The sequence below is a fragment of the Lonchura striata genome, chromosome 1 (genome assembly GCF_050655825.1).
Source record: "Lonchura striata isolate lonStrDom1 chromosome 1, ASM5065582v1, whole genome shotgun sequence".
NCBI classification, from domain to species: domain Eukaryota; kingdom Metazoa; phylum Chordata; class Aves; order Passeriformes; family Estrildidae; genus Lonchura; species Lonchura striata.
In genome coordinates, this window is record NC_140703.1 from 31,207,861 (window position 1) to 31,229,501 (window position 21,641).

General features: G+C 52.3%; 1 protein-coding gene across 5 annotated transcripts; it reads right to left on the reverse strand.

Annotated features, from left to right (window-relative positions):
- Nucleotides 1-1,077: 1,077 nt before the first annotated feature.
- PIANP (PILR alpha associated neural protein) lies at nucleotides 1,078-14,422 on the reverse strand. Of its 5 annotated transcripts, none has more exons than XM_085573050.1 (7): nucleotides 14,303-14,422; nucleotides 13,248-13,415; nucleotides 6,924-6,992; nucleotides 6,186-6,784; nucleotides 5,957-6,038; nucleotides 5,494-5,721; nucleotides 1,078-5,350 (listed from the first exon to the last, which is right to left on the reverse strand). In XM_085573050.1, exons 3-7 carry the CDS (start codon nucleotides 6,938-6,940, stop codon nucleotides 5,329-5,331), a joined length of 948 nt encoding a protein of 315 aa, XP_085429176.1. In that variant the 5' UTR covers nucleotides 6,941-6,992; nucleotides 13,248-13,415; nucleotides 14,303-14,422; the 3' UTR covers nucleotides 1,078-5,328. The 5 variants fall into 5 exon arrangements, with proteins under 5 accessions (XP_085429176.1, XP_085429183.1, XP_085429196.1 ...); XM_085573057.1 differs by lacking the exon at nucleotides 14,303-14,422 and adding an exon at nucleotides 13,731-13,992 and having other exon boundaries at nucleotides 6,186-6,781; XM_085573070.1 differs by lacking the exon at nucleotides 14,303-14,422 and adding an exon at nucleotides 13,731-13,991 and having other exon boundaries at nucleotides 6,186-6,781; nucleotides 6,896-6,992.
- Nucleotides 14,423-21,641: the final 7,219 nt, after the last annotated feature.

Consider the following 21,641-nt stretch of genomic DNA (forward strand, 5'->3'; position numbering starts at 1 on the left):
GCCACCTCTGTCAAGTCTCTCTAGCTTGTCCAGTCCCAAAGCTGTTGACTGGAGAGGATCTTCCACGTAAAGCAACAGGGTGAAAGTCTCTGCTCTCCCACACTCAGCACGGGCAGAAGAGGTGCTGCTCAGCCTCTTGTGTGCCTGTACCCCGGGACAGCCACCACAGGAGTGTGTCTGCTCTGTGATGGGCCTGGGGCCACCACCAACCCACAAAGATCCTGTCCAGGGCACAGGGTGCCACGTGCAGGGGTCTGGCACTGCAGCAGGAAGGGTCCTTCCAGTGGGCAGAAACCCCAGAGTCCGAGGCCAGGTCTGGTCTGCGAAACCTGCTCCTTCCTCCAACAGTAAAGCAGAGGATCAGGGACACCTTCAGTGCCCAAAGGACTCAGACAGGGCAGAGGGAGCAGGGGCTGGGAACCATCCCCATCCCCAGCAGTCTTCAGCCCCTGCCCTTTGGAGCAGCCCTTTGGAGTGGCCGTCAAGCCCGGGGCAGCCGCAGCCCCGATTGCCGCTGGGCTTGCGAAGTGGAGGAGCTGCAGGAGACAAGGATGCTTAATTACAGAGCAGCCCTGGAAACCAGCAACAGCAGCAGCACTGTGGCCAGGAGGGGAGGCAGCAGGGCTGTAAATAGAAATTGCGGAGGCAGCCGCGGGGAACAGAGCGAGCGAGGCTTCTGCGCCTGCAGCGCTGCATGTCCCTCCCTTCCCCTGGGCTTCTGTCACCTCTCCTGGACACCCTGGACCCAGCGGGACAAACAGCGCCTGGGCGTGCCCGGGAGGCAGCAGCTCCAGAGGCAGGACAGCTGCTTTGGGTGGGGAAGTGGGTGAAGAAGGGCTCCTCCTCCACCAGGCGCCACCTCCCGTGGAATTGCGCGAGGTTGGTCAAAGGGCCCCTTCAGTCAGCAAAGAGACCAAGGCAAGATAGACACGGGGTCAAATTGCCACCTCTACTCCCCAGAAGAGAATGTGGGATGCCAGCAGGCTGAGCTCCCATCCCGATGGGGTCTGCCCAGGATCCACCTCTCATCCCAACCTGACTTTTCCAGTGTGGCACCTTCCACAGATGCAAGAGGTCTGCTTTCAATATTTTGCAAAGTTTTATTTAAAAATGTTGAAACTAACATCCCACAAGATTTGATTATTTCACCACAAGGAGAAGAGAAATCCTACAAAAATATATATCACAGCGCACAAGGGCAGGGGAGGGGGAAGAGCGAGACTGAGCAGAGGAGCAGGAGGGAGGCTGGAGGGGTGGATGGAAGCTGTGGCAGAACGAGACCAAGCGGCAAAGGGAGAACAAGAGAGGAGTAGGGAAAGCGAAACGATAGGAAGGGAGAGAGAACCAGGAGGGAGACAATGGTACAGGACAAGAGTGGGGAAGAGGGAAAACAGTGGGAGAGGGAAAACAACAGGAAAAGAGGAGTAGAGAGCCAGCAGTTGGTGAAGGAAGGGGATCTCTCTCTATGGTCCTGCCAGGGTAGGGCCATGACTACAGCGGGACAGCAGGGATGCAGCTGGGAGCTGGAGTTTGACCCAGGACTTTTGTGCTGCAGGTCTCAGCTCTAAGGCTGTGACACAGATGTGGTTTGTCAGAGTGAAAAAACAAAACAGTTTAATTCAGAAAAGTCTCAAGGTGGTCCTGTTTGAGAACTTGCAGGAAATGAACAAACCACTCCTTTCCAAGCATTTGTCTTCATGGGGAAGTGGAGTGGGAAATGAAGGGATCAGATTTGCAAGGGCACTTGGGTGCCATTGAGGAAGAGGTAGATAGCCCTCTCTGAATTTTGGGATGCTTGGTAGAATGTGAGTCCCTGGAAACTGGACTGGAGGAGTGGTGTGGAAACACACACCAGAGGTCTGCTCCCAGCCTACTAATTGCAACCAACCAGATGGGAAAGCCCAAGCAGGATTTGGTCTCTGGGTCATACCACTCTCTTGGGTAAAGAGAAGGAGACTCCAGTTCCTGCTTCAAAGCAGGAGCTTCCCTCCCTTCCACTGTGCTCACAGAGAGACCACCCTTGTGTTCAAAAAGCCAGGGCTCTCCAGGAGCTCAGCAGAGACACAGTTTCTTCATCTCACTCGGCCCACTTGGATGGTCCCTTTTAATAGCATAGAAATGTTGGTCAGAATTAGCCCAAGATTACAAACACTTCCAGGTGGTTTCCCTGCACACTTTTCTCTCTAATGGAAAAAAAAAAAAAATCTTTCTCCTCCATTCATCTAGAAGACAGGGAAACCTGATGGGCTGTGATTAAGAAGATGCTGTCCTCTGCCCTGGCTTGGTGCTGTCAACCCGTCCATGTGCACATCCAACAGAATATTACCCTGGGCCAGGGTAAAGACCTCAGGCATGCTCTGGCTCATCTGTGTAGGGGAAAATGGTTTATAAGGCTCCAGTCATGGAGAAAACAGATCCAGTGAGATTATTTATTAACTGGAAGAAGATTGTGTGTCCACATGTGTTCTGAGTGTTTTGTTCCAGGGACAAAGCATAGCAATGAATGTTTGGGTAGGACAATGAAGTTGTTTCCCTGTATCTAACCTGTTTTGTGTGAGAAACTGAATGACTATCATAAAAATGTATTTGGCTAGGAAAATTGTTCTTAGAAAAGATGTTCATTATACCCAAGCCTGTGTTGTTGTAAGAGTTTTCTCTACACAGCTTCACTTGCTTTCCCCTTACCACAGTATTCATTAAAGGTTTCTCTCCCTGGAGATACTATTACCAAAATTAGAGACATGTAAAAGGGGGAGGAAAAAAAACCCCAAACCACCAAAATCTGACTTGTTTGTGGAATTTACAAAAGCCTTCCCAGGAGAGTGCAGGGCTTCCCCACATCAAGCTTTGGAAAATGTTTTCACTATGCCTCCTGTGGTCCCCTGCCACTTTCTCACAAACCTTCTCTCCATGCAGCATATGGAAAGAGAAAGTCCAAGGACAGCCACCGAAGTGGAAGAGTCTAAAGTCTGGCCTTGTTTCAACAAATGCTGTTGATCAAAGAACAATCTAATTAATCTGGTCTGGAAAATTACTTCAACCAGTTCAAGGTATTGCAAATTGCCAGCAATCAGCAGTGCAGCCTCCTGCAGATGTCCTTCCTCAGCAGAGACGTGCCAGGGAGAGGGGAAACAGGGGCAGCCATGAATGGGGCAGCAAGCAGGAACTGCCACCTGGTCCTTCTGTGTCCATCTGCAGCTTAAAGGTCCACCAAAGCCTTGCATGGACCCTGAATAAGAACAGGCCCAGTAACAGATTGATCTACGGTAAAGCGCTAATATCCCCTGCTGTAAGCACAGAATCAGCCTGTGCTTAGACTAGAGATCTCCAGAGTCCTTTTCCACCTACATCTTTCAGCCACTCTGTGCTTTTAATAAGCCAGTAATTTTATTTGACCTGTCATTTTCTCCAAATCTCTAATGTTTTTGGGAAGCTTATTGTAATTTACACTCTGATTTAAATGCCCTTCACAGTGAGTCAGATGGGACCTGAGAACACCTAATGGTTCAGCTGGGTAAATGGGCAGAACCAGGCCTCTTATGAAATTCCCTGTGCTTTGTCCTATAAAGAACAGGCTTTTTAAGCACACATAAAGGAAGAAAGGCTGCTTCCCCCTCTCCAAGATGACTTTTCTAAGAGACCTTGTACGGTGCATTAGGGCCTTCAAATTGTGGGTGATTTTCCTGCCTCTGGCCACATCAGTCCAGCAGCTAAAGGTGTTTGTACAGTGTAGGGGCAACCTTATCTAAATGTGCATCTTTTCACTTCAGTGGTAGTCGGTGTGGGGTTTTAATTCATTTGAAGCTCTCCATAAAAGCTAAGAGGAACTATTGTCATTAAGCTGAAATTTGCCATCTCACACGTCCTCAAAGTGACACCCATGGGTCCATGCCTAGGAAGAGGTGGAGATACATGGATCTTGCTCATACAGATAAGTGACAGTGTGGCTGCCAGCCCCACAGACCACCACAGCTCTCAAGGACATGTGCAGGCAGCCAGTTTGGACAGATTACCTGTGCCATTGCTTGCAGTTTCTAATCAGCTGTGGAACTGGATGAAGCTTCATCTGGGAGCCCAAATACCCCTCTCTCACGCCCTTGGTGAGCACTGCCTTGTGGGTTTCCAGTCACCTTGCACTCCAGGAGAGACCTACCAGCAGTACATGGCAACCCTTCCAGTGTTCCCAAGATCAACTCTAAACTGTTCTTGGTCATCCCAGGCACACATCCTGTCTGCTGCCTTGTTGCCTGTGCCAGGAGTATCTGAAAGCAAATCTCTTCCTGAGCCCAGCAAAATTCAAGTTCCTCATGCCCAGCAATGTCTGCATTCCACACTTGAGCTGTGTACAGGACACTTGCTAAATAACACGGTGAGCAGAGGGCTTCACCTCGGATTTTTTGGAAAGCATCATCATAAGATTGGTGCTATTCGGAAAAACCTTGCTGAAGGAGGCTGAAGGGGTGGATAGGGACAGCAAGGAGTCTTTCAAAGATCAAAACATTTGGAAAGCTAGAGGAATCATTTCCAACTTTAACTGGCAAGAGAAGTGGCATGGGGGTGGGAACTGAGGGGAAAAAACTGTGGATGGAGAGAGGAAAAAAGAATCAAGCTGAAGAGAAAAAAGCCCAAAGGAGTGTTAGGCAGAAAGAAACTGGAAAGATGTGAATATCTTCCATCTAGGGTGAAGATAATGTTTCCTTCAAGGAAATGGTTGTTGAGAGGGCCCAGGTGCTCTGTGAGCCTCTTCTGCCCAAGATTCACCCCTCTTTGGGACTCTCAGGAAGGCCAAGGTCTCAGGAACAGATGAAGTTGCCACCATCCAAGTCACTTGGCGGGCAATCCTGCAGCCACTGAACTCCAGACTTTCACTGCAAAGCACACGACATGGGAAGGGACACACAGAGGGTGAGGGCCCACGGGGACAGGGGTACACCTTTCCACCTTGCCTACCCCCAATGTCAGGCATGCACTGGTGAGAGAGTTATGGAAATCAAGTGTGTCTGTGCACATATGCTAGAAGAGGGGCTGGCGAGGTCAAGATTTCACACCACCACCAGCTGTCTTCCCTCCCACCATTCTGCTCTCTCGTCACCCTGTCCTGCATGGGCAGGGCGGGTCCCCAACTTTCCCCCAGCAGGAGGCTAAGGAGGCCCAACTCGTCCATTTGCCCAGGCACATCCCGGTGGGGTTAGTTAATGAAGGTGGTGGTGGTGGGCCGTGGCACAGGGAGGTTGGTTTTTTTTCCTGGGGTAGCAGAGGCGGGGAGAGTCCGCACTCGCCAGCGGTGACAGGAGGGTGGGGGAGCCAGCTCAGCCTCTCCCGGGAGCATCACAGGTTCACCAGTGGGATCCTGGGGGAAAAAGGGAATTGGAAATTAATTAGCATTTACACACAGCTCCACCCCCTACTCCCACTAGCGAACTTTGTCCTGTCTCAGTGTGCCTGTCCCCTGTCCCCTGCCAGCCCCTCCTGCCCAGCTCACTGGCCACTCACCGGTTGAGCTGGAATGCTGCATTCTTCCCGTGGCCACCCAGTTTCTCTGCACGCTCCTGGCCCTGCCTGGACTCCTCCGCCTCAGGTGTGGGAGTCAGGGGGTCGCCGTAGGGCCCCAGGATGCTGACGGTGGTGGGGGAGAGGTCTGTGAGGGGCTGCTGGCTCTCTTGCTGCCTCCCACCGCTCTGCTGCCCCGAGTGACGCCGCCGTTTCTGATTTCGGTCCCAGCTTTGGAGAGAACAAGGGGTGAGGTAAAGAGACAAGCCCCAGCCCTTGATGACAGAGAGGTTTGTGGGATGGACCCCGCTACACTCGGCAGCAGAGCCCAGCGTGGCCGAGTGCCAAACCTTGCAAAGGATCGCAGCACCAGATCTGCTACCCCTGGGCAAATGGGTCCCAAGCCCACAGTCTTCCTGTAGACACCGGCCCAGTGAGAGCCTCCATTGGCCCAAATCCCACTCACCAGAACTTGAATATGATTCCAGTGGCAACCAGGACAATGATTATGGAGATGGTGATGGTGACGTACAGCTGGGGGTCCACACCTGCGAGACAGAGCGGTGAGGCTTGTGATGGCCACTCCCTCCGGTCCCCAGAGAGCAGCAGGGCAAGGGGAGGTCCCGATGAGTTTTGCAGGAGGAGCTGCAGCTGCAGGGGACCGGGGGGGTGAAGGAGGCAGAGTGCAGATTTACCTTCCCCCCGGGGCCCGAACAAGAAGGGCCGCAGGGTGGCGGGGGTCTCTCGCAGGTTGAGCCCCGCGTTGTGCAGGAGCGAGTGAGAGTTGGGCTGCGCCGTCGCCATGCCGTGCGGCGAGACGAAGGTGTACCCCAGCGGTGGGAAGCCTGGGTTGGCTGAGTTTGTGTCCCCTCCGTCCTCATCCGACACCGTGGGGCCCCAGACGATGGCCCAGGGGTACTGGGAGGAGGGCATGCCGTCCTCCAGCCCCGAGGGCGTGGCGGGCCGGGCGCCCGCGGCCTGGCGCCTCCGCCGCCCCGCGTGCCGCGGCTCCGCTCCCCGCGCGGGCAGCGCGCGCGGCCGCGGCACCGCGCGGGACCCCGAGCGGGAATCCGAGCGGGAATCCGAGCGGGAATCCCGCTCCGCCTGTGAGGTCCTTTCCCAGATGCAAATGGACCGTGGCGCCGAGGGGCTCCGGCGGGTGCAGAGAGGACGAGGGGCTGCCGGGCCCCGAGAGCGAAGAGACCATGTGCCGGGAGGAGGGACGGCCAGGACGACGAGGAGGAGATGCCACAGCTGCAGGGAGTGGATGCGGGAGAGGAGTGCAGGCATCCTGCTGCGGGGCGGGGGGAAGAAGAAGAGAGCCTGATCTAAACGTTCCTCCTTTAAAAGGCCAAGCAGCCGGGAGCAGCCCACCACCCACGCTCCTGTTTTCTTCCCGCCTCACCTGCCAGTGTGAGAAGCTGTGAACCTACCAGGCACTGGGCTCCATCTCAGATGCAACAGTGTCTTCGCTCAGTCAGGACCTTGTCTCATCTTCTTCACTGGGAACCAAAAGTGGGGGTGTCAGTGTCCCCTCACGCAGTGGTGACAGCTCTCTCCTTGCGGGCAGTGTGTGCTCCCGGCCCCAGCCGGCACGATAAGGGGAGTCCATGCACACACACCTGCACGCTCTCCTGCTCCCATGCACCCCATGCAGGGAGGTGCATCATCCCCATCCCCATGCCAAGTCCACCCAGAAACACGTGCATTAGGATATGCTCACAAAAGCAAGGAGCGATCACACGTGCCCAGGCACATGCGCAGCTTCCCTAGGGACTCTCCTGTCTTAGGGCCGACAGGGGGATTCAGCATCTTTGTTTGCTTATCACTGGAACAAGTTGGAATCTTAATTCCAGTGTTTATTTATAGTGTGGAGTGTGTAATCCATTTATTAAAAAAGAGCCTCTTCATTGTGTGCCAGAGCAAGGGAGCGAGAGGGGAAGCATGAGAGTGGTAAACCAAGACGACTGAGAAAGAGTGAATCAGCGAGAAAAAGTCCAGCCTCACTAAAGAATTTAAGAGAAAAAATATGCCTATCAAATATTTAGTATTTACTTTCTTCTTAGCTAACATGAAATTACCTTCCCACACTCCTTGTCTTAATGTCCTCTGCACTGTCCCATCCCTCCCTTTCTCCCCTATTCCTCCTTCTCTCTCCCACCTCCCATGGCTGAGCAACAAAAGCACGGAGTGAGGTCAGGTCCTCTCAGACGGATTTCTGCCCTGGATGCTCTGCCCCGTCCGGCATCAGCCTGGTGGCAGCCCGGCTGCCCAACCCTTCCCTTGGCTGGGCACAGCGCCGTGCCAGCCCTTCCCTGGGGAGCTCTTGTGTGCCTGACCCCGGATCCTCTCTGCAACCACACGCATGCACAAGACAAAAAAAAAAAAAGAAAAAGAAAAAAAAATCATGTGAGGTGTTCAGCCTGCTCCTTCATCCTGAAGGGGAAAGCATGAATGCCGACAACCCACGGTCATGCCCTCCTGTGGCTGCCGGGATGGAGAAACAGGAAAGCTTCCCTGAGGGAGTCAATGCAGAGGCCAGCCCTGCCCCTCCAGCCCTGAGCCAGCTGTGCTGCACCTCCTAGCTTCCAAGGGGTTACTGCCATCCGCCCCTGCTCACCCCATGCCCTGAACAAAAACTGCAGCCCCCTCCTGCGTGGGAGGCTTCCTCTTCCTGAGGGAAGAAGCCAGGGCTTGTTGTGATGTACACCTGAAAAGAGGGGCAAGGAGGAAGGGCACCCAAGACTAAGTAGCTGTCTAGCTCCTGCTGCATTAACCGGGGATATTTTTAGTTTCCTTCTGTTAAATATTTAAACAAAGTTCACAGAAAAAAAAAAAAGAAAGAATTGTTGGCTAATGTGCCCTGCCCCTCCCTCCGGGGCAAGATCAGTCTCTGGAGGGACCCTGAGATGAAGATGAGGAGAAAAGAGCAGCTATTCTCAGCATTTCTTTGTTCTTTGCTCCTGAACCTCTAAGCCTTGGAGGGGCTCGGTATTAAAATGCAGCTCTGCAGAGAGGCAGCAGAATGGAGCAAGTTTCTTCTGAACCCAGATACTGGCGAGATCTTGGCCATCTGGATTATGATCACGATGCCGTGGAAGATCATGTCTGGTAACAGAAATCCATGATAGAATTTATTTTGGACTTTGAAAGGAAGGAAATTCCAAGCATGGAGGGCCTCCTTGTGTGAATCCCCAGGCTGGAGGGCACACAAATTGCAGGAGAGATTTCAAGGTGGCTTGGAGTGCCTGGGGCCATGCCTGGGACTCACCACTGGGACAGCAGTTCCCTGGGATGAAGAGCCTGCTCTGCTTGTGGCACAGGTCAAGTCTTCAGGGGCAGAGGACAGTTTTGCATCGGGCAGCAGGAGATGTGGGGCTTGACAGCGCCATCCCAGCAGTGGTGATCTCCAGGTGCAGGCAGACCTCGGTGCTAGTCCCGCAGGGAAGGGTGGCACAGTAGTGACACATGTGTAACCTCTAACACTCCTCCTAAAAGTGATGGCTCTACCCTCAGAAATGTGCCTGGGGGTAGGAATGTTGGGGTTGCTGCAGTCTCCTCACAAGATCTCACAATGGAGACATCTCTGTTCTAAGCTGAGATTATGAGCTCCAGCAATGACACCCCAGTCTGTGGACTTGCAGGGTTGAAAACTTGGGAATAAGATACCCTACAGAGATAAATCCTGGATGCCTTTCACACACAGTTGTCTAAATTTCAGCCCTATGGAGCAGAAAATGTATGGAATGAGCTGAGGAGGGGCGAGCCCCAGCACTGACCACCTCATGTGCACATGCTGCTGAGGAGGGGACATGGGGTGCAAGCCTCAGACTGGAGACAATGATGTGCATGGGTTCTGCTGCCTAGAGTGAAGAGCTGGTGATTCCCAATACCCCCACCCCAAAGGTGGCTCCAGATGAGTGCAGGAACGATGCAAAATTGGTTGTTCTCCGTCTATGTGTTCTGGTTTGCTAATGAGATCACGGCCAAAGACTGTGTCCTGCACTGGCACACCCAGGACTGATTGTGGAGGAGCTGGGAGCAGGACAGAGGTGCCTCCCATGGCATGGAGAGTGTGGGAGCAAAGGAAGGCTTCAGGTGAAAATACCAGGCAGTGCAGGCTGGATTCCAGCGTGCTTGGAGCGTTTATGTTCGAAATGGAGCATGGATGTCCCTGTGGATTATTGACTGAACAGCAGACAAAGCATGTCTGGGGCACCCTGCGGTCAGCCACCGGCAGCAGGATTGTGTCCTGGGCACTGACCCTGCTGTGTTGGAGGGCAAGAGTAACACGTGCCCTTCGTTCAGCTCTGGATGCAGCTTCCAGTGTGGATCCTGAATAAACTGGTAGAGCAGAGATGGGGATGCCAATGCTCTCACTACCTGGGAGTATAAATCCCACCTCATAGCATTCAAGAAGCCTTTGTGTGCCAGAGCAGAGAGATTGGATTTCTGCACCAGTACCTCATGGTAGGGCTCTTGCTTTCATATGTGTTTCCCAGGTCTAATGGCAATAAAACTGGACAGGGTTACTCCCAGAGTCTGACCAGGAAACCTGTATACTTTCACTCTAGCTACAGAGCCTTCATCTCTGCGTTCCAGTCCTGTGATGCACAGATGACAGAGTGTGAATGACAAAGCTATTTCCCCAGGGCACTTCATTGAGCTCAGTTTGTGAATCTTGGTGCTTGGAAGCAGTGAGTAAGAATTACACTGTTCTTTGCTGCTGCATATGGACCCCACCATCACTCCAGACTGGGGTTAATCTGTTAGGAGCTGCTCTCATGCATTTGCAGGATGGAAGCATGAATCCTGCTGCTGTTCCCCACACCCATCTGTGCTTCTTCCCTCTTTGTAAGTCTCCTGCAGCATGGACCCGCTACTGCTGGGACATGAGAGAGCAGATCTCAGTAGCTGTGCCCCAAAGCATACATAGCAGTTTACCAAGGGGGGCTGGGAATTCACATCCTACCTAATGTGTAGGAGCAGAGCCTGCTGCACTCCTGCTCAGAGCAGGGAGCTCTGAATAAACCCTGAATGTGACACCCTGATCTCTGGAGTTCAGATACTACTGTGCCCCAGGAAAGCCCTAGGATTCGCTTACTCCTTCTCCATGTTCAGGATTCTTGTATACCTTAATGCAATAGAGAAATCCTATCCAAATAAAAAAGGCATGGCAGGAATAAAAGAACCAAGGTGCCAGCCGTGTGCTGTAGCTCCCTCGCATCAAGTGCAATCTGTAACCTTCTGTTACAAAATGCTGAAGTTTGACAAATTCAAATGAGGAACAATACTATTAATAAAGAGGGTCACACACCAGCACAATTCACCTAGGCAGGTGGCGTGTTCCCTACTGCCTGCAGCCTTTGCCTGGCTGTATTCCTAAAAGAGATGCTACAGTTCAATCAGAAGTTATGGGCTTGGCGCAGGAAATTAAATCGGTGAAATTCTCTGGCCTGTGCTCTGCTGTAGGTCAGTCTCGATGATCAAAATGGTCCCTCTGGCCTTAAAATCTGAGAATCTCAGAGCTTTCTCAATGCCTAGCCGAGATCAGCTCTGACTGGAGAGCAGTTGGATGAAGCCAAGCGCACACAAGCGGTGTTAGAGAGGAGCGGGTAGAGGCTCTTTCCATCCGGGGATGGGAAAAGAGTTGCACCCGATTCTGTCTGGCTCAGCCGGCAGATGATGATCTATCTGTATTTTTGTAACATCTAGAGCTTGACTGCTGTGATACTGTGCCTCTAGGAATGAAGCTGTCTGCTCTCAGAGCGCTCCAGCTAGTTCAGAATGCAGCAGTCTGTTTGCTCGGCGACTCAAGCTGCCGGGAATGCATCACCATGCCCCTCTGCACCCCACATCGCCTTGCCTTTGAGCAAGAGTCCGGTTCAAGGTCTCCAAACCAGCATTCAAAGCCCAGCATGGGACAGGCCCCAGTGACCTAAGCAATCAATCACCTCTCCTTATGCAGCGATGACCTCACATGACTGATATATTCTACTGGAACAATGAAATTGCCAACCAGTTTGGGGAGAGGGGGAAGGGATGGAAGAAGGGTAAGGAGGCTAATGACCCTGCAAAATGGAACATTCACAAGAGCTGGGCCAAGATTATGAAACTTACTGCTGGCTAAAATAACGCTCACCATTAGCAACCCTGCAGCACCGAGAGCTTCATGCAAATCCTTGCTTCGCCCAGCTCCCCCACTGCAATGATTCCACTTGAAACAGTGATGAAAAAATCAAAACAAACCCAAGGAGGACCCAGCACTCTTTACAGAGAAGGAATGCTAGGTTGGCTGTCATTTTTAAATCTCCCAGGCAGCACCAAGGGCTGTGGTGACAGCTACTGATACGAGAGTGTGATCTGGGACCACAGAACCTAGCAGCTATCTCCAAGCACTGAGCAGAGTGAGTTGAAGCACTGGCAGTGAGACCCCCCCTACACACTGTGTGATGCCCTGGGCACACCACACCTGTATTTTTCTCAGTGGCCACGGACACCCCAGAGTTCATGGTCCAAGAGGCAGAGATGCAGTCACTACTGGTTTGGCAGCAGGAAGCATGAGCTCCAGTGTTGGTGAAAAGGGGTTATGTATATGCCCCGCTGTATTTGGCTGGGTGGGGACAGGGAAAGGAGGAATCGCAGAGCAGATGACCCAGGGAGACAATTCTGCTGCACTTGGAGGAGTTTGGCAGCTGGGACTGTGAATCCTAGCGCTGGTACCCTGGGGTGGAGATGCCAAGCCCATCCAGGGAAAGAGTTCCTGCTATGCATGGGGCTGGGGGCAGCACCTGAATGTGGGGGCTGGCAGCTGGAATGCAGTGACTCACATCAGGCTGCTCTGCTTGGTGTCTGAGGTTGAGAGGGTTGGTGGCAGCACCCAGGAGGATCCAGCAGGACCCCGGAGGGGCTGACACTGCTCACCCTGAGTCAGTGCAGGTCCTGCAGCGTTCAGTGACTTGCCGATAGGAATTCCCGTGCCAGGCTGCCAGGGTGAGCACCTATGGGCTGGGTATGGCGATCCTAAGCTGGGGCAGAATGCAGGGCTGTAAGGGTGATGCTGCATTTGGATGTTTTCATAGCAAGGGAATGGGTGTGTGAAGCCCATCAATGGTCCTCTGAGCTTAAGTCTCCCTGCATTTGGGAACTGTGAGTGTGGCCCCATTCCAAGCAGCACTCTAGGATGCCGGTCCCCTGCCATCTAGTGCCTGCCTGCAATACATGTCATGAGTCTGACAATCTTCTGCCTCCCAGTTTCCTACTGTTCCCGGGCATCCAAGTGCTTCAAGTGCTGAGTCTCCACATCTGAATTGCTCTCTCTTGCATGGTGCACCCTTGGCCAGGCAGGAGGTGGGATTGACCCCTCTGTTTCCTTTCTCCAGCTGCGCCAATTTGGCTGAAGTCGCCTTCCTCAGCGCAGGCTCCAGCGCTCCAGCACAACAGGTCTGTGATGGAGCCCGGAGCTGGAGGGTAAGAGGCAGCGATCCCTCGGCTGTGCCCCCTCCCTCCCGGCACCTCAAGCATCCCCTGCCCCCGACTAAAAGAGGAGGAAAAGGAGGGGGGAGGAAGGAGACAGCCGGCTGGAAGGAGACAGAGCACCTAGATCGGGAAAGGGAAAATAAGAAGGGGAAGAAAGGACACAGGGAAGGAGACGGGGAGAGATGACTTGGAGACGGGCATGCAACCCCCCTCCCCCCCGCCCCTGCAGCCCCGTCCCCACTCTGTCCCCCAAGCCCGGGCCGAGAGGATGAACTTACCTTGCGGGGAGACGAGTGGGGCGCAGCCGGGGCGGCGGAGCACAGGGCTGGGGGAGCACAGCTGCTGCTGCCCGTGCTTCTCATGGCCAGGACGAAGGAAGGAGAGGAGGAGGAGGAGGAGGAAGAGGAGGAGGAGGAGGAGGAAGGTTTGCTGAGGCTGAGCTTTGGCTGTGGAAGAGGGAGCGAGAGATGCCTTGAAATAAACAGCTGCCGAGGACTGGTCCAGCCCCTCTTTCTCTCTCTCTGTCTCTGTCTCTCTCGCTCGCTGCCTCCCGTTAACCCCATGGCTGCTGGCACGGGCGCGCCCGGCACCGTGGCCCCCGCTGCAGCCGCGGGGGGCGCCGGGGCGGCCGGGCGAGGGCAGCGGCCGGGCGGGGGCAGCGCGTCCCCCCGGCCCGGAGCCCCCTGCCCCGGTGCCGGGCGCGACGGCTCCTCCCGCTCGCTGCCGCCCGCGCCGCGCTCCGCAGCCCCGCACCGCCGGACCTGCCCCCGCCGCCTCCCGCGCTGCCCGCACGGCCCGGCCCGGCCCGGCCCGGCTCCGCTCCGCTCCGCTCGGCTCCGCTCCCCCGTCTCGTCGGTTATTTCGGGATCTTCACAGGAAGCGATTAGGTTGCCATGGAGAGAGGTGTCTCCAAGGGACCCGTCGCTCCAGCTCGCTCCGGCGAATGCCACCCCCGGACCGGTCCGTCCTTGGGGGCGGAGGCCCCCCGGGATCCCCCTCCCCCGGGCCGCCCCCCGGGACTCATCCCCGCCGCCCCTCGCCTTTCCGCCCCGCAGCAGTGCCCTCGGGGAGATGCCACCCCTCGGTCCCGCCCCGCGTCCCCCGTGCCCGCGTCCATCATCCCCGGGCTTCGGGCCCCGGGCCCCCGTGGCCGCCGCGGTACCGGGCGGGGGGGCGGCAGAGGGACGGGTGGCCCCGGCGAGGCGCGCCCCCGGCGGGGCAGGCGGCGGGGCTCGGTGGAGCCTCACGAGCAGAGCCCCTGGGACACATGGGTGAGGTAGGAGCGCTGGAGAAGAGGGGGGGCGGAGGGGGATCCTTCCAAGGTGTGTTTTACCCGTTGTGGGATCACCCGGGTCTATTGAGCGTGTCCCCGAGTGCGTTTCTGCCAGGGATCGATGGGATGCGTCTGGAAATGGTAGCGATGTGACAGCAAAATTAAAGAAAGAAGCTGATGTGCCTTTGAGGGGCCGAGTATTTCACAGGGAACATCTCCCTCCACCATCAAGAACCAAACAGAAAGCACAGACCGAATCAGATGGGAGCAGCTGAGCAACCAACGGGTGAGAGAAGAAAGTCAATGACAGAGAGACAGTTTCCACTCCAGGGCCTGAAATATGAGGAAGCAAGACAGTAATTTCCTCAGATCCTCAAAAACAATCAAACTTTTCATCATAAAGCGATGAGGAGAGACTGTGACTGACCCTGGGAAAGAAAAATACCAGAAAGAAATAGTAGAGACAGCACTGAGCTGTAAAGCAACCTGCCACTGCATGAGGGATGGAAGCAGGTGACAAATGGACACAAAGTACCAAGCCCGAGCACGGCAGGATGGCCAGAACAGGTTGTGCCAACTTTGGACAGAACTGAAGGGTCTGAGTCTGTTCTTCACCAGGCTTCCTGCGAGCTCCCGTGCCAATGAACCAGGCTGCTCTGAGCTTTCCCATGCCAGGATATTCGAATCTTGTGTGTGAATTTGTGAGCATGTTTAGGAGAGTCAACAGGTTTTTCACGTGTTTGGGAGTGATGTCATTGTGTGTTTGGAGGATCAGCACGGGGATGGGGTTGTGTTAAGGCTTACTGTCACTGGGAGGTCGTGGTGTGGGAGGAGGGCACTGCGTGCAGCGATGTCACTGCCGAGGTTTGTGTCGGATGCTGCAGCACTGTGTGTCACCAGGCATGCACACGCCAACCCCCCCCGGCTTTTGTCCCTTTCATGTACATGGGGCTTTATGTCAGAGATTATCCCGGCTCCTGTCACACTCCAGCCTTCTCATCTCTAGCTCTCACAGGACTTGTACAAATCATCTGCACAAACCTTGCTCAGTGATCCCTCCCTCTCTCATCCCAAGAAACTCCCTGTGCAGACATGGTGGAGCAGCACAAGTCAGCGTTCAGCTTGTCTTGTTCTCTGTGCTTCTTTCCCTGCTTTCTCACCTGGAAGTAGCGGAGGGTAGAAAGCTCTGGAAGGGGCTACAGCAGGCACACAGGCTCTCTCTGACCTTTTCAAATCCTGACGAATGTGTTTAGTATAATTGGGAAGCACAAAACAGAGGAGAAATTTCAGCCAGGGAAAGGTCAGCTAAAGGGTGAAAATCCAAATGACGCAAACACTGAAAATCCCCCTGAAGAGTAAAACTACAGAAGGCAGCAAAAGGAGTCAGAAATATGAGAGAGGACAAAGAGCAGGATTTTGTAGGGACCAAGGAAACCTTGGTAGATGTGGTGGGGGGAGTCAGGAAAGCTGTTGAGGTGATGGAAACAGAGAGCTCAAGGGTTGATGTCACTTGTACCTCACTCTTACATGATATAAATGGAATGGCTTATTTGGTTTCCTTTTCAAAGGAAAGCTAATGTAAAATTTCATGGAAATTTGAGGGGAGAGATGGAATCAGGTGTTACTAGCAGTTATGTTCGTCTAGCAATGATCACGTACAGATCATTTACACCCAGGAGTCCTGAACCCAGGCAGGCCACTGCTGCTGGTTTTACTGTTGTTTCCTAAGGAAAGAGAGACCCATGTTGTTGCCTTGCTACCTGCAGAATCCTGTCTGTCTGTCTGTCTGTCTGTCTGTTAGTTGCCATGGATTTGACAAAATGACCAGATTCTAAAAGGTAAATAAAGCTCTAACAAATTGTATGAAAACCAGCAGCCTGACAGAGGAAAGAGATGCTTCCAGTGCCCGTGCTGGAACAGAGCCTATAGCCATGCTGCTGGGCAAAGCCCCACAGGTCAGAGCAGTCCATGCAGCAGGCCTAAAGGATTAAGCACAAAATGTTGGGGAAGCTGTGTTATTTTAGAAATGTAACAAAGAGCTCTGAGCTATGTAAAAAAGCTATGTCGTGTTAGAGAGTGGTGGGGGAGCCCAGTGATGTGGACTGTAGAAGAAATTGCCCCTCACAGATGTGGCAAGCCATGGAAGGGGTGCCATCAAGTGACCTCAGCTGAAGGTATGGTGGTGGAAATTACAGAACATACAGGAAAAAATTCCACAGATAACCCAGTTTCCTCTGCCCTCCTGCTCACCAAACAACGGGTTAATAAGCTTTGGAATATCAGAGATATGCCAGAAGACTGGAAGAGAACTGTGACCTGTGAATATTTGTAAAGAGCAAACAGAAGACCTGAAAAATTCTAGGCAAAGCAACAAAGAGCTCATATGAGATTCTCCAGTTAATGCCAATCAGCCTGGTTTGGAGGAACCCAATCTTGCTGCATAAACTTGTTTTGTTCTTGTCAGTCTTTGATGTGACTACAGGTTTGTTTGGGAAAGGTGATGGCTTAGATCTATCCAGGCTTCTGGAAGTGTTAATTTCCCAAAGCACGCTGATAAGAAAAAAAAGCGTTATGCAACATTAACAGAGCAGGAGGTTAAGTGAGCTGGTTAACTCCATTTAACGCCCTGTAAACACAAAGGAGGTCATCCCTGGAAGCCCACCATTGAGTGGCAGTGTTTCTTATGTGGATGCCCAGGAATGAGTCCTGGGTCAGGTATGACTCACCATTTTATTCAGTGCTTGGTGAGCAGATATAGTTCATGCTGACACAATTTACTGAGGGCACAAATATTGTTAGAGTGTTAAAAATAATGAGGATAAGACCAGGACAGAGTGACCTGCCCCTTTCAGTAAGGTGGTCATTCTCATAAAACTTCTTGTAAGACTGTTGAGAGAAAATTGTACAGCCACAAACAGGAAAAAAAATGTCCATGTCTACAGGAAACAACTTCCAGTCCTGAAAAGAGGTGCTCTGAAAAAGACGTGGGGACTGTAACAGGTAGAAAACTGAACACAGAATCAGTGGTCCAGGCTGCAGCAATGAGTCTGAAGTGACTCCTGTCTGTGTAAGGACGGAAGTAAGGATGGCAAGTGAGGAGACAATTCAACTTCTCTCTGTGTCTGAGTAAGTCTCATGTTGGAAAACTGTACAGTGCTTTATGCTTCATGTTTTAAAAATAACTTTGAATCAAAGGTGATCCGAAGGCTGGAGATCTCAGTAATTTAAAGAGGTCAACTTGTTTAATATATCAAAAAGCAGAACGAGACATGACTTGCTTGCAGTATTACTCCTTTCCTGGAGAAAAGTCTACCAAATATTCTGGCAGAGAATAACAAGAGCCAGTCACTGGAGAGTGATTAATCACAGAAACAAACTACCTAGTGAAGTGCAAGATCCTCTTTCTTCTGGAGTCTTTGAATCACAACCGGAGGCCTGTCTGGAAGACAGCTCTTGGTCTGCAGAATCCTGAGGGCTGTGAGAGCAGATCAGAGGAAGAATTATCATGCAGTTACCCTCAAGCAGCTGATACTGGGCTGATTTTTAAGTGTAATCCCTGTGTACATTAGCCCAGTAGAAACTAAAGGGTTAAAAGGCTTCTGTATCATGTTGGTATCCAAGAGAGTCCTGCCAGCCTCCCTTGTCCTTACAGTTTGTCTCAGAGTCTGTGTTACACACAGTTGTGAAAAATCGTCTCATGAGATGTGACTCTGCTATGTTTGGAGAGGGACTGGTGAAAAAAATGTCTTCAGCGTTTTGACAAGTTATTTGGATTCTGTGGTGGTGAGGAAAGGAACAACCTAGAATGAGCCCATACAGCTCTACAGCTTTAAAGTGGGACAGTGAGCACAGAGGAAAGTGGATCTATAGCACAAAGAGAATGGAGATTTCTTTCTGTAAAGATCAGAGCAAGATCAGAAGAGAGGGATGATGCTAGGGGGTGGTTACAGCTAGGATCAGAAATCCCAAATATTCGGAAACAACAACACAGAACGTCTCCGTGTCACAAGATTTATCTTAAAATTATGAAATGTCGTACAGACTTGCTTTCATCTGCACTCTTCGCCTCCTACTTTCGGCTCTTTTGGTTACATGAAAATCACATTTCACAGTTTCCCCGTGACCATAAAGATAGGTGTTTGCTTTGTGAGGAAAGCAAAAGCACAGAAGTTACTGACTCCAGGAGGCTGGGATTTGATTTCAACACCCAGCATTCCCATCTAGGGATGAGGCCAAAGTTTTGCTACGTTGTGGAGATGTTACCCATGACTTTTGCACTCGTGAAGACAATGACCTTCTCATTTGGACAGCGCAGGATCTGAGTCATTTGAAGCACCTTCTGGTCTTTGCCCTTGATGCAGGATAAAAAAGGAGCAGACAAAAACATGGGGAGCCAGCACACAGCACATAGGAACTGGGGCCAAAGTGGAGGAGACAGAGAGAGCATCAATGTAGCTAGGATGCTCAGGCTGCCAGGCTTTATCTAACTAATAATGAAAGGCAGCAAGCGTGTCAGAGAGTGTGAGAGAAACAGATCGATAGAGAGATAAAACTGAGATGGAAGGAGCCGGCAAGGGGGTGGGGAAGAGAGTAATAAAACATTACAAATCGGCAGGGTTACGTTTGAACCTGATTTGAATGCACCCTGCACTGGTGTAAGTGAAGATAGGAGGTGTGAGGCTACGGTGGATCTGGCCTAAATACATAAACAGGGAGGGAAAAGCAGGGAGGAGATGGTGCCCTTGTCAATATTGCCCTGTAACCTGCCTTCACAGCTCTCAGCCAACCTTACCTGCCCTGCCTCTCCTTTCATCTTGCTGTTTGGAGAAGCCCAAATATTGATGGCTCAGAGAATACAGACTGATAGACTTTCCTGCTCCCCTGAAGAAATGCCTGTTGTGTAAAATGTGTCTTGGTCCCATTTTACCTGACTTGAGCATAGGAAACACTCCTTACTATTTTGTTCATTGAGGACCCGGGGTAGCTTCCGACAATGCCCTGAGCCACTGGATGTGAGGCACTTGCCTAGGAGAGCTCATTGACTGTGCCCATGCTCAGTTACCAGTGGAAGATAATCGGAGAAGTTTCTTTGCTCAGCTTCAGGTTTTTTGAGGCAAAGGAGACTGCGACATCTCAAAGCTAAAATGGTCAGAGCACATAAATGAAAATGTGCCCTACAAGAGCAGGACTGAAGGTTTGGGTGCCTTCCGCTCTCAGGGCACATGTTTGCTTCTCTGGCCCAGCACTCAGACCTGTTTTGCTCCTTTTGCCTGGAATTGGTTTTAAGTGCTGTCCATTTAATCTTCATGGCATGATCATTAATGTTAGAAGTTCAGTTTTTCACACTGACCATTGCTGTCCACACTGTTCCCTCCTTCTGTCAGTAGCCTCAGTGAGGAGACCAAACACTGAAGAGGATGACCCTGAGAAGGAGTAGTGACAATCCCTACAGCTGTACAAATGAGCTTGGGAGACAACAATCCAACCCCCAAGGCAGCCACAGGTTATGTTTTCTAGATCTGAAATTATGTTTGGAGCAGGATTGTACCCCAAAAGAGCCTTCTCCATGACTCAGCCACAGCAGCTGTGTGACAAGAACTAGAGTCAAAGCAAGAGAAGAGAGTTGTTGATACTGGCAAGTAAAACCTTAACAAACATAGACTTCACCCAGATGAAGATTTCAAGATGTTACACTTATTTCAAGATGTTGCGCTTACAGAAGTCTGGCAAAGCACAAGTCAACTGCCTTTAATATGTGCTAAACTGATCCAGCTGAAGACCAAATCTCTTGCTGGCAATTACATGCTGGAGTGCAAACTTGCCCTGATGGCTCTACGATTTTAACGTCCTAGAACCGTGCTACCTGCATAGACTGTATCGGCCTCCCAACAATTTGTTGCCTACTTTTCTTTCATGGAGAATCACTGTGGGTTTCTGAAGGAGCCAGGCAGGAGGAAATTCGTGATGCACTGGAAACTCTTGGCCAAACAGCTTAATGTTTCTTATTGAAATGCACACTGACTGCACTCCTCCCAGTCCCCCTCTCAACTCACCTCTGCCTCCCATGTGATTTATACAAGATGAGAAGAGCTCTGAAGGTGTGGGTGTTTTTTTCCCCAAATGACCCCCACTTTTTATTCTTTCTCACCTGGCACAGGGAACTGTGCCCTCAACAATGACCGCATTGCTGTAACTCACACACCCACGAAGATATACTTAAGGTGCACTATAAACATTTCTATCCTTGTGGAGCATTTAAACTATCTTTTTATGGCCATACCCTGCCTGCATCAGGGATGCATTTCTTGACAAGTGCAATGGTTAATGATTCAGCAGATAGTAAAGTCATTTTTTGGTAAAAATTAATGCAGTAGAGGAGGGGAGGCATGCAGGGATTTGAGAAATGCACAGCTTAAATACGTAAGTACAGTGCTTTGCAACATAAGATTTTTTACATTTACATATCCCCAAAACACTGCCGAAAATAGTGAGATCTTAATGGTGTGAAAGCAAAAATGAGAGCGATGTGTGTGGGCACACACAAGGTATTCTATGCACCTCGTTCAATTCTGGTGTGGTGCTTATAGAATAGATCATTGAGATGTGAAAAACACCATGCCATATAGTAGTGCATCTGTTTTCCCACCAGTTATTTCAACATTCATCATAGAATCACAGAATGGTTTGGGTTGGAAAGGACCTTAAAAATCATTTTGTTCCAAGTCCCTGCTGGAGGCAGGGAGGTGTGCTATTAGACCCCGCTGCTCAGAGCACCATCAATCCTGGCCGTGAACATTTCCAGGTGTAGGGATGAAGAGTAGATATTCACCTGACCGGCAAGACCCAAAAACATGTGGATATTCTTCTGGCATTGATTGCCTTGTTGGGACACACCTCACGATGGCTGAGCAGCCTGGGGGAGTTTTGACAGAGGACGGGTCATGAAAAATAAGAGAACAGTGAGCAGACGTGGCTGGTGAGCGGGGCAGGGCATGAAAAAAGCGCAGAACGGAGTTGAGGGCTGGCTGGTGCCGAGGCTGGGGACCAGCAGGTGGCCGGAGACCGCAGCCTGTGCTGGCCCGGGGACATGAACGCGCCGTGGCAGGATGACGAGGGCGGCCGTGGGTGGCCGGGAACGGCCCGGGATGGCCGGGAATGGCCGGGAACGGCCCGGGATGTCCGGAGGTTGCGGCGGGACGGACGGGACGGCGGCGGGACGGACGGGGCGCAGCGCTCAGCCCCGCCAGCGGGGGGCGCCCTGGCGGCGGCACTGCGCCGCCGCGCGGCTCCCGGCCCGGCCAATGGGGAAGCGGCGGGGGCGGGACAAGCGGCCGGCTCCGCCAATGGGCGGCGGGTGCGCGTCAGACGCGGAAGCGGGCGGTGCGCGGGGCCGGCCGGG

Coding starts and splice junctions, on each gene's coding strand:
- PIANP (XM_085573050.1), bottom strand. Junction 6,039..6,185: donor GTTCGGGCCCCGGGGGGAAG/GTAAATCTGCAC, acceptor TCTGTCTCGCAG/GTGTGGACCCCCAGCTGTAC. Junction 5,722..5,956: donor GGAATCATATTCAAGTTCTG/GTGAGTGGGATT, acceptor TTCTCTCCAAAG/CTGGGACCGAAATCAGAAAC.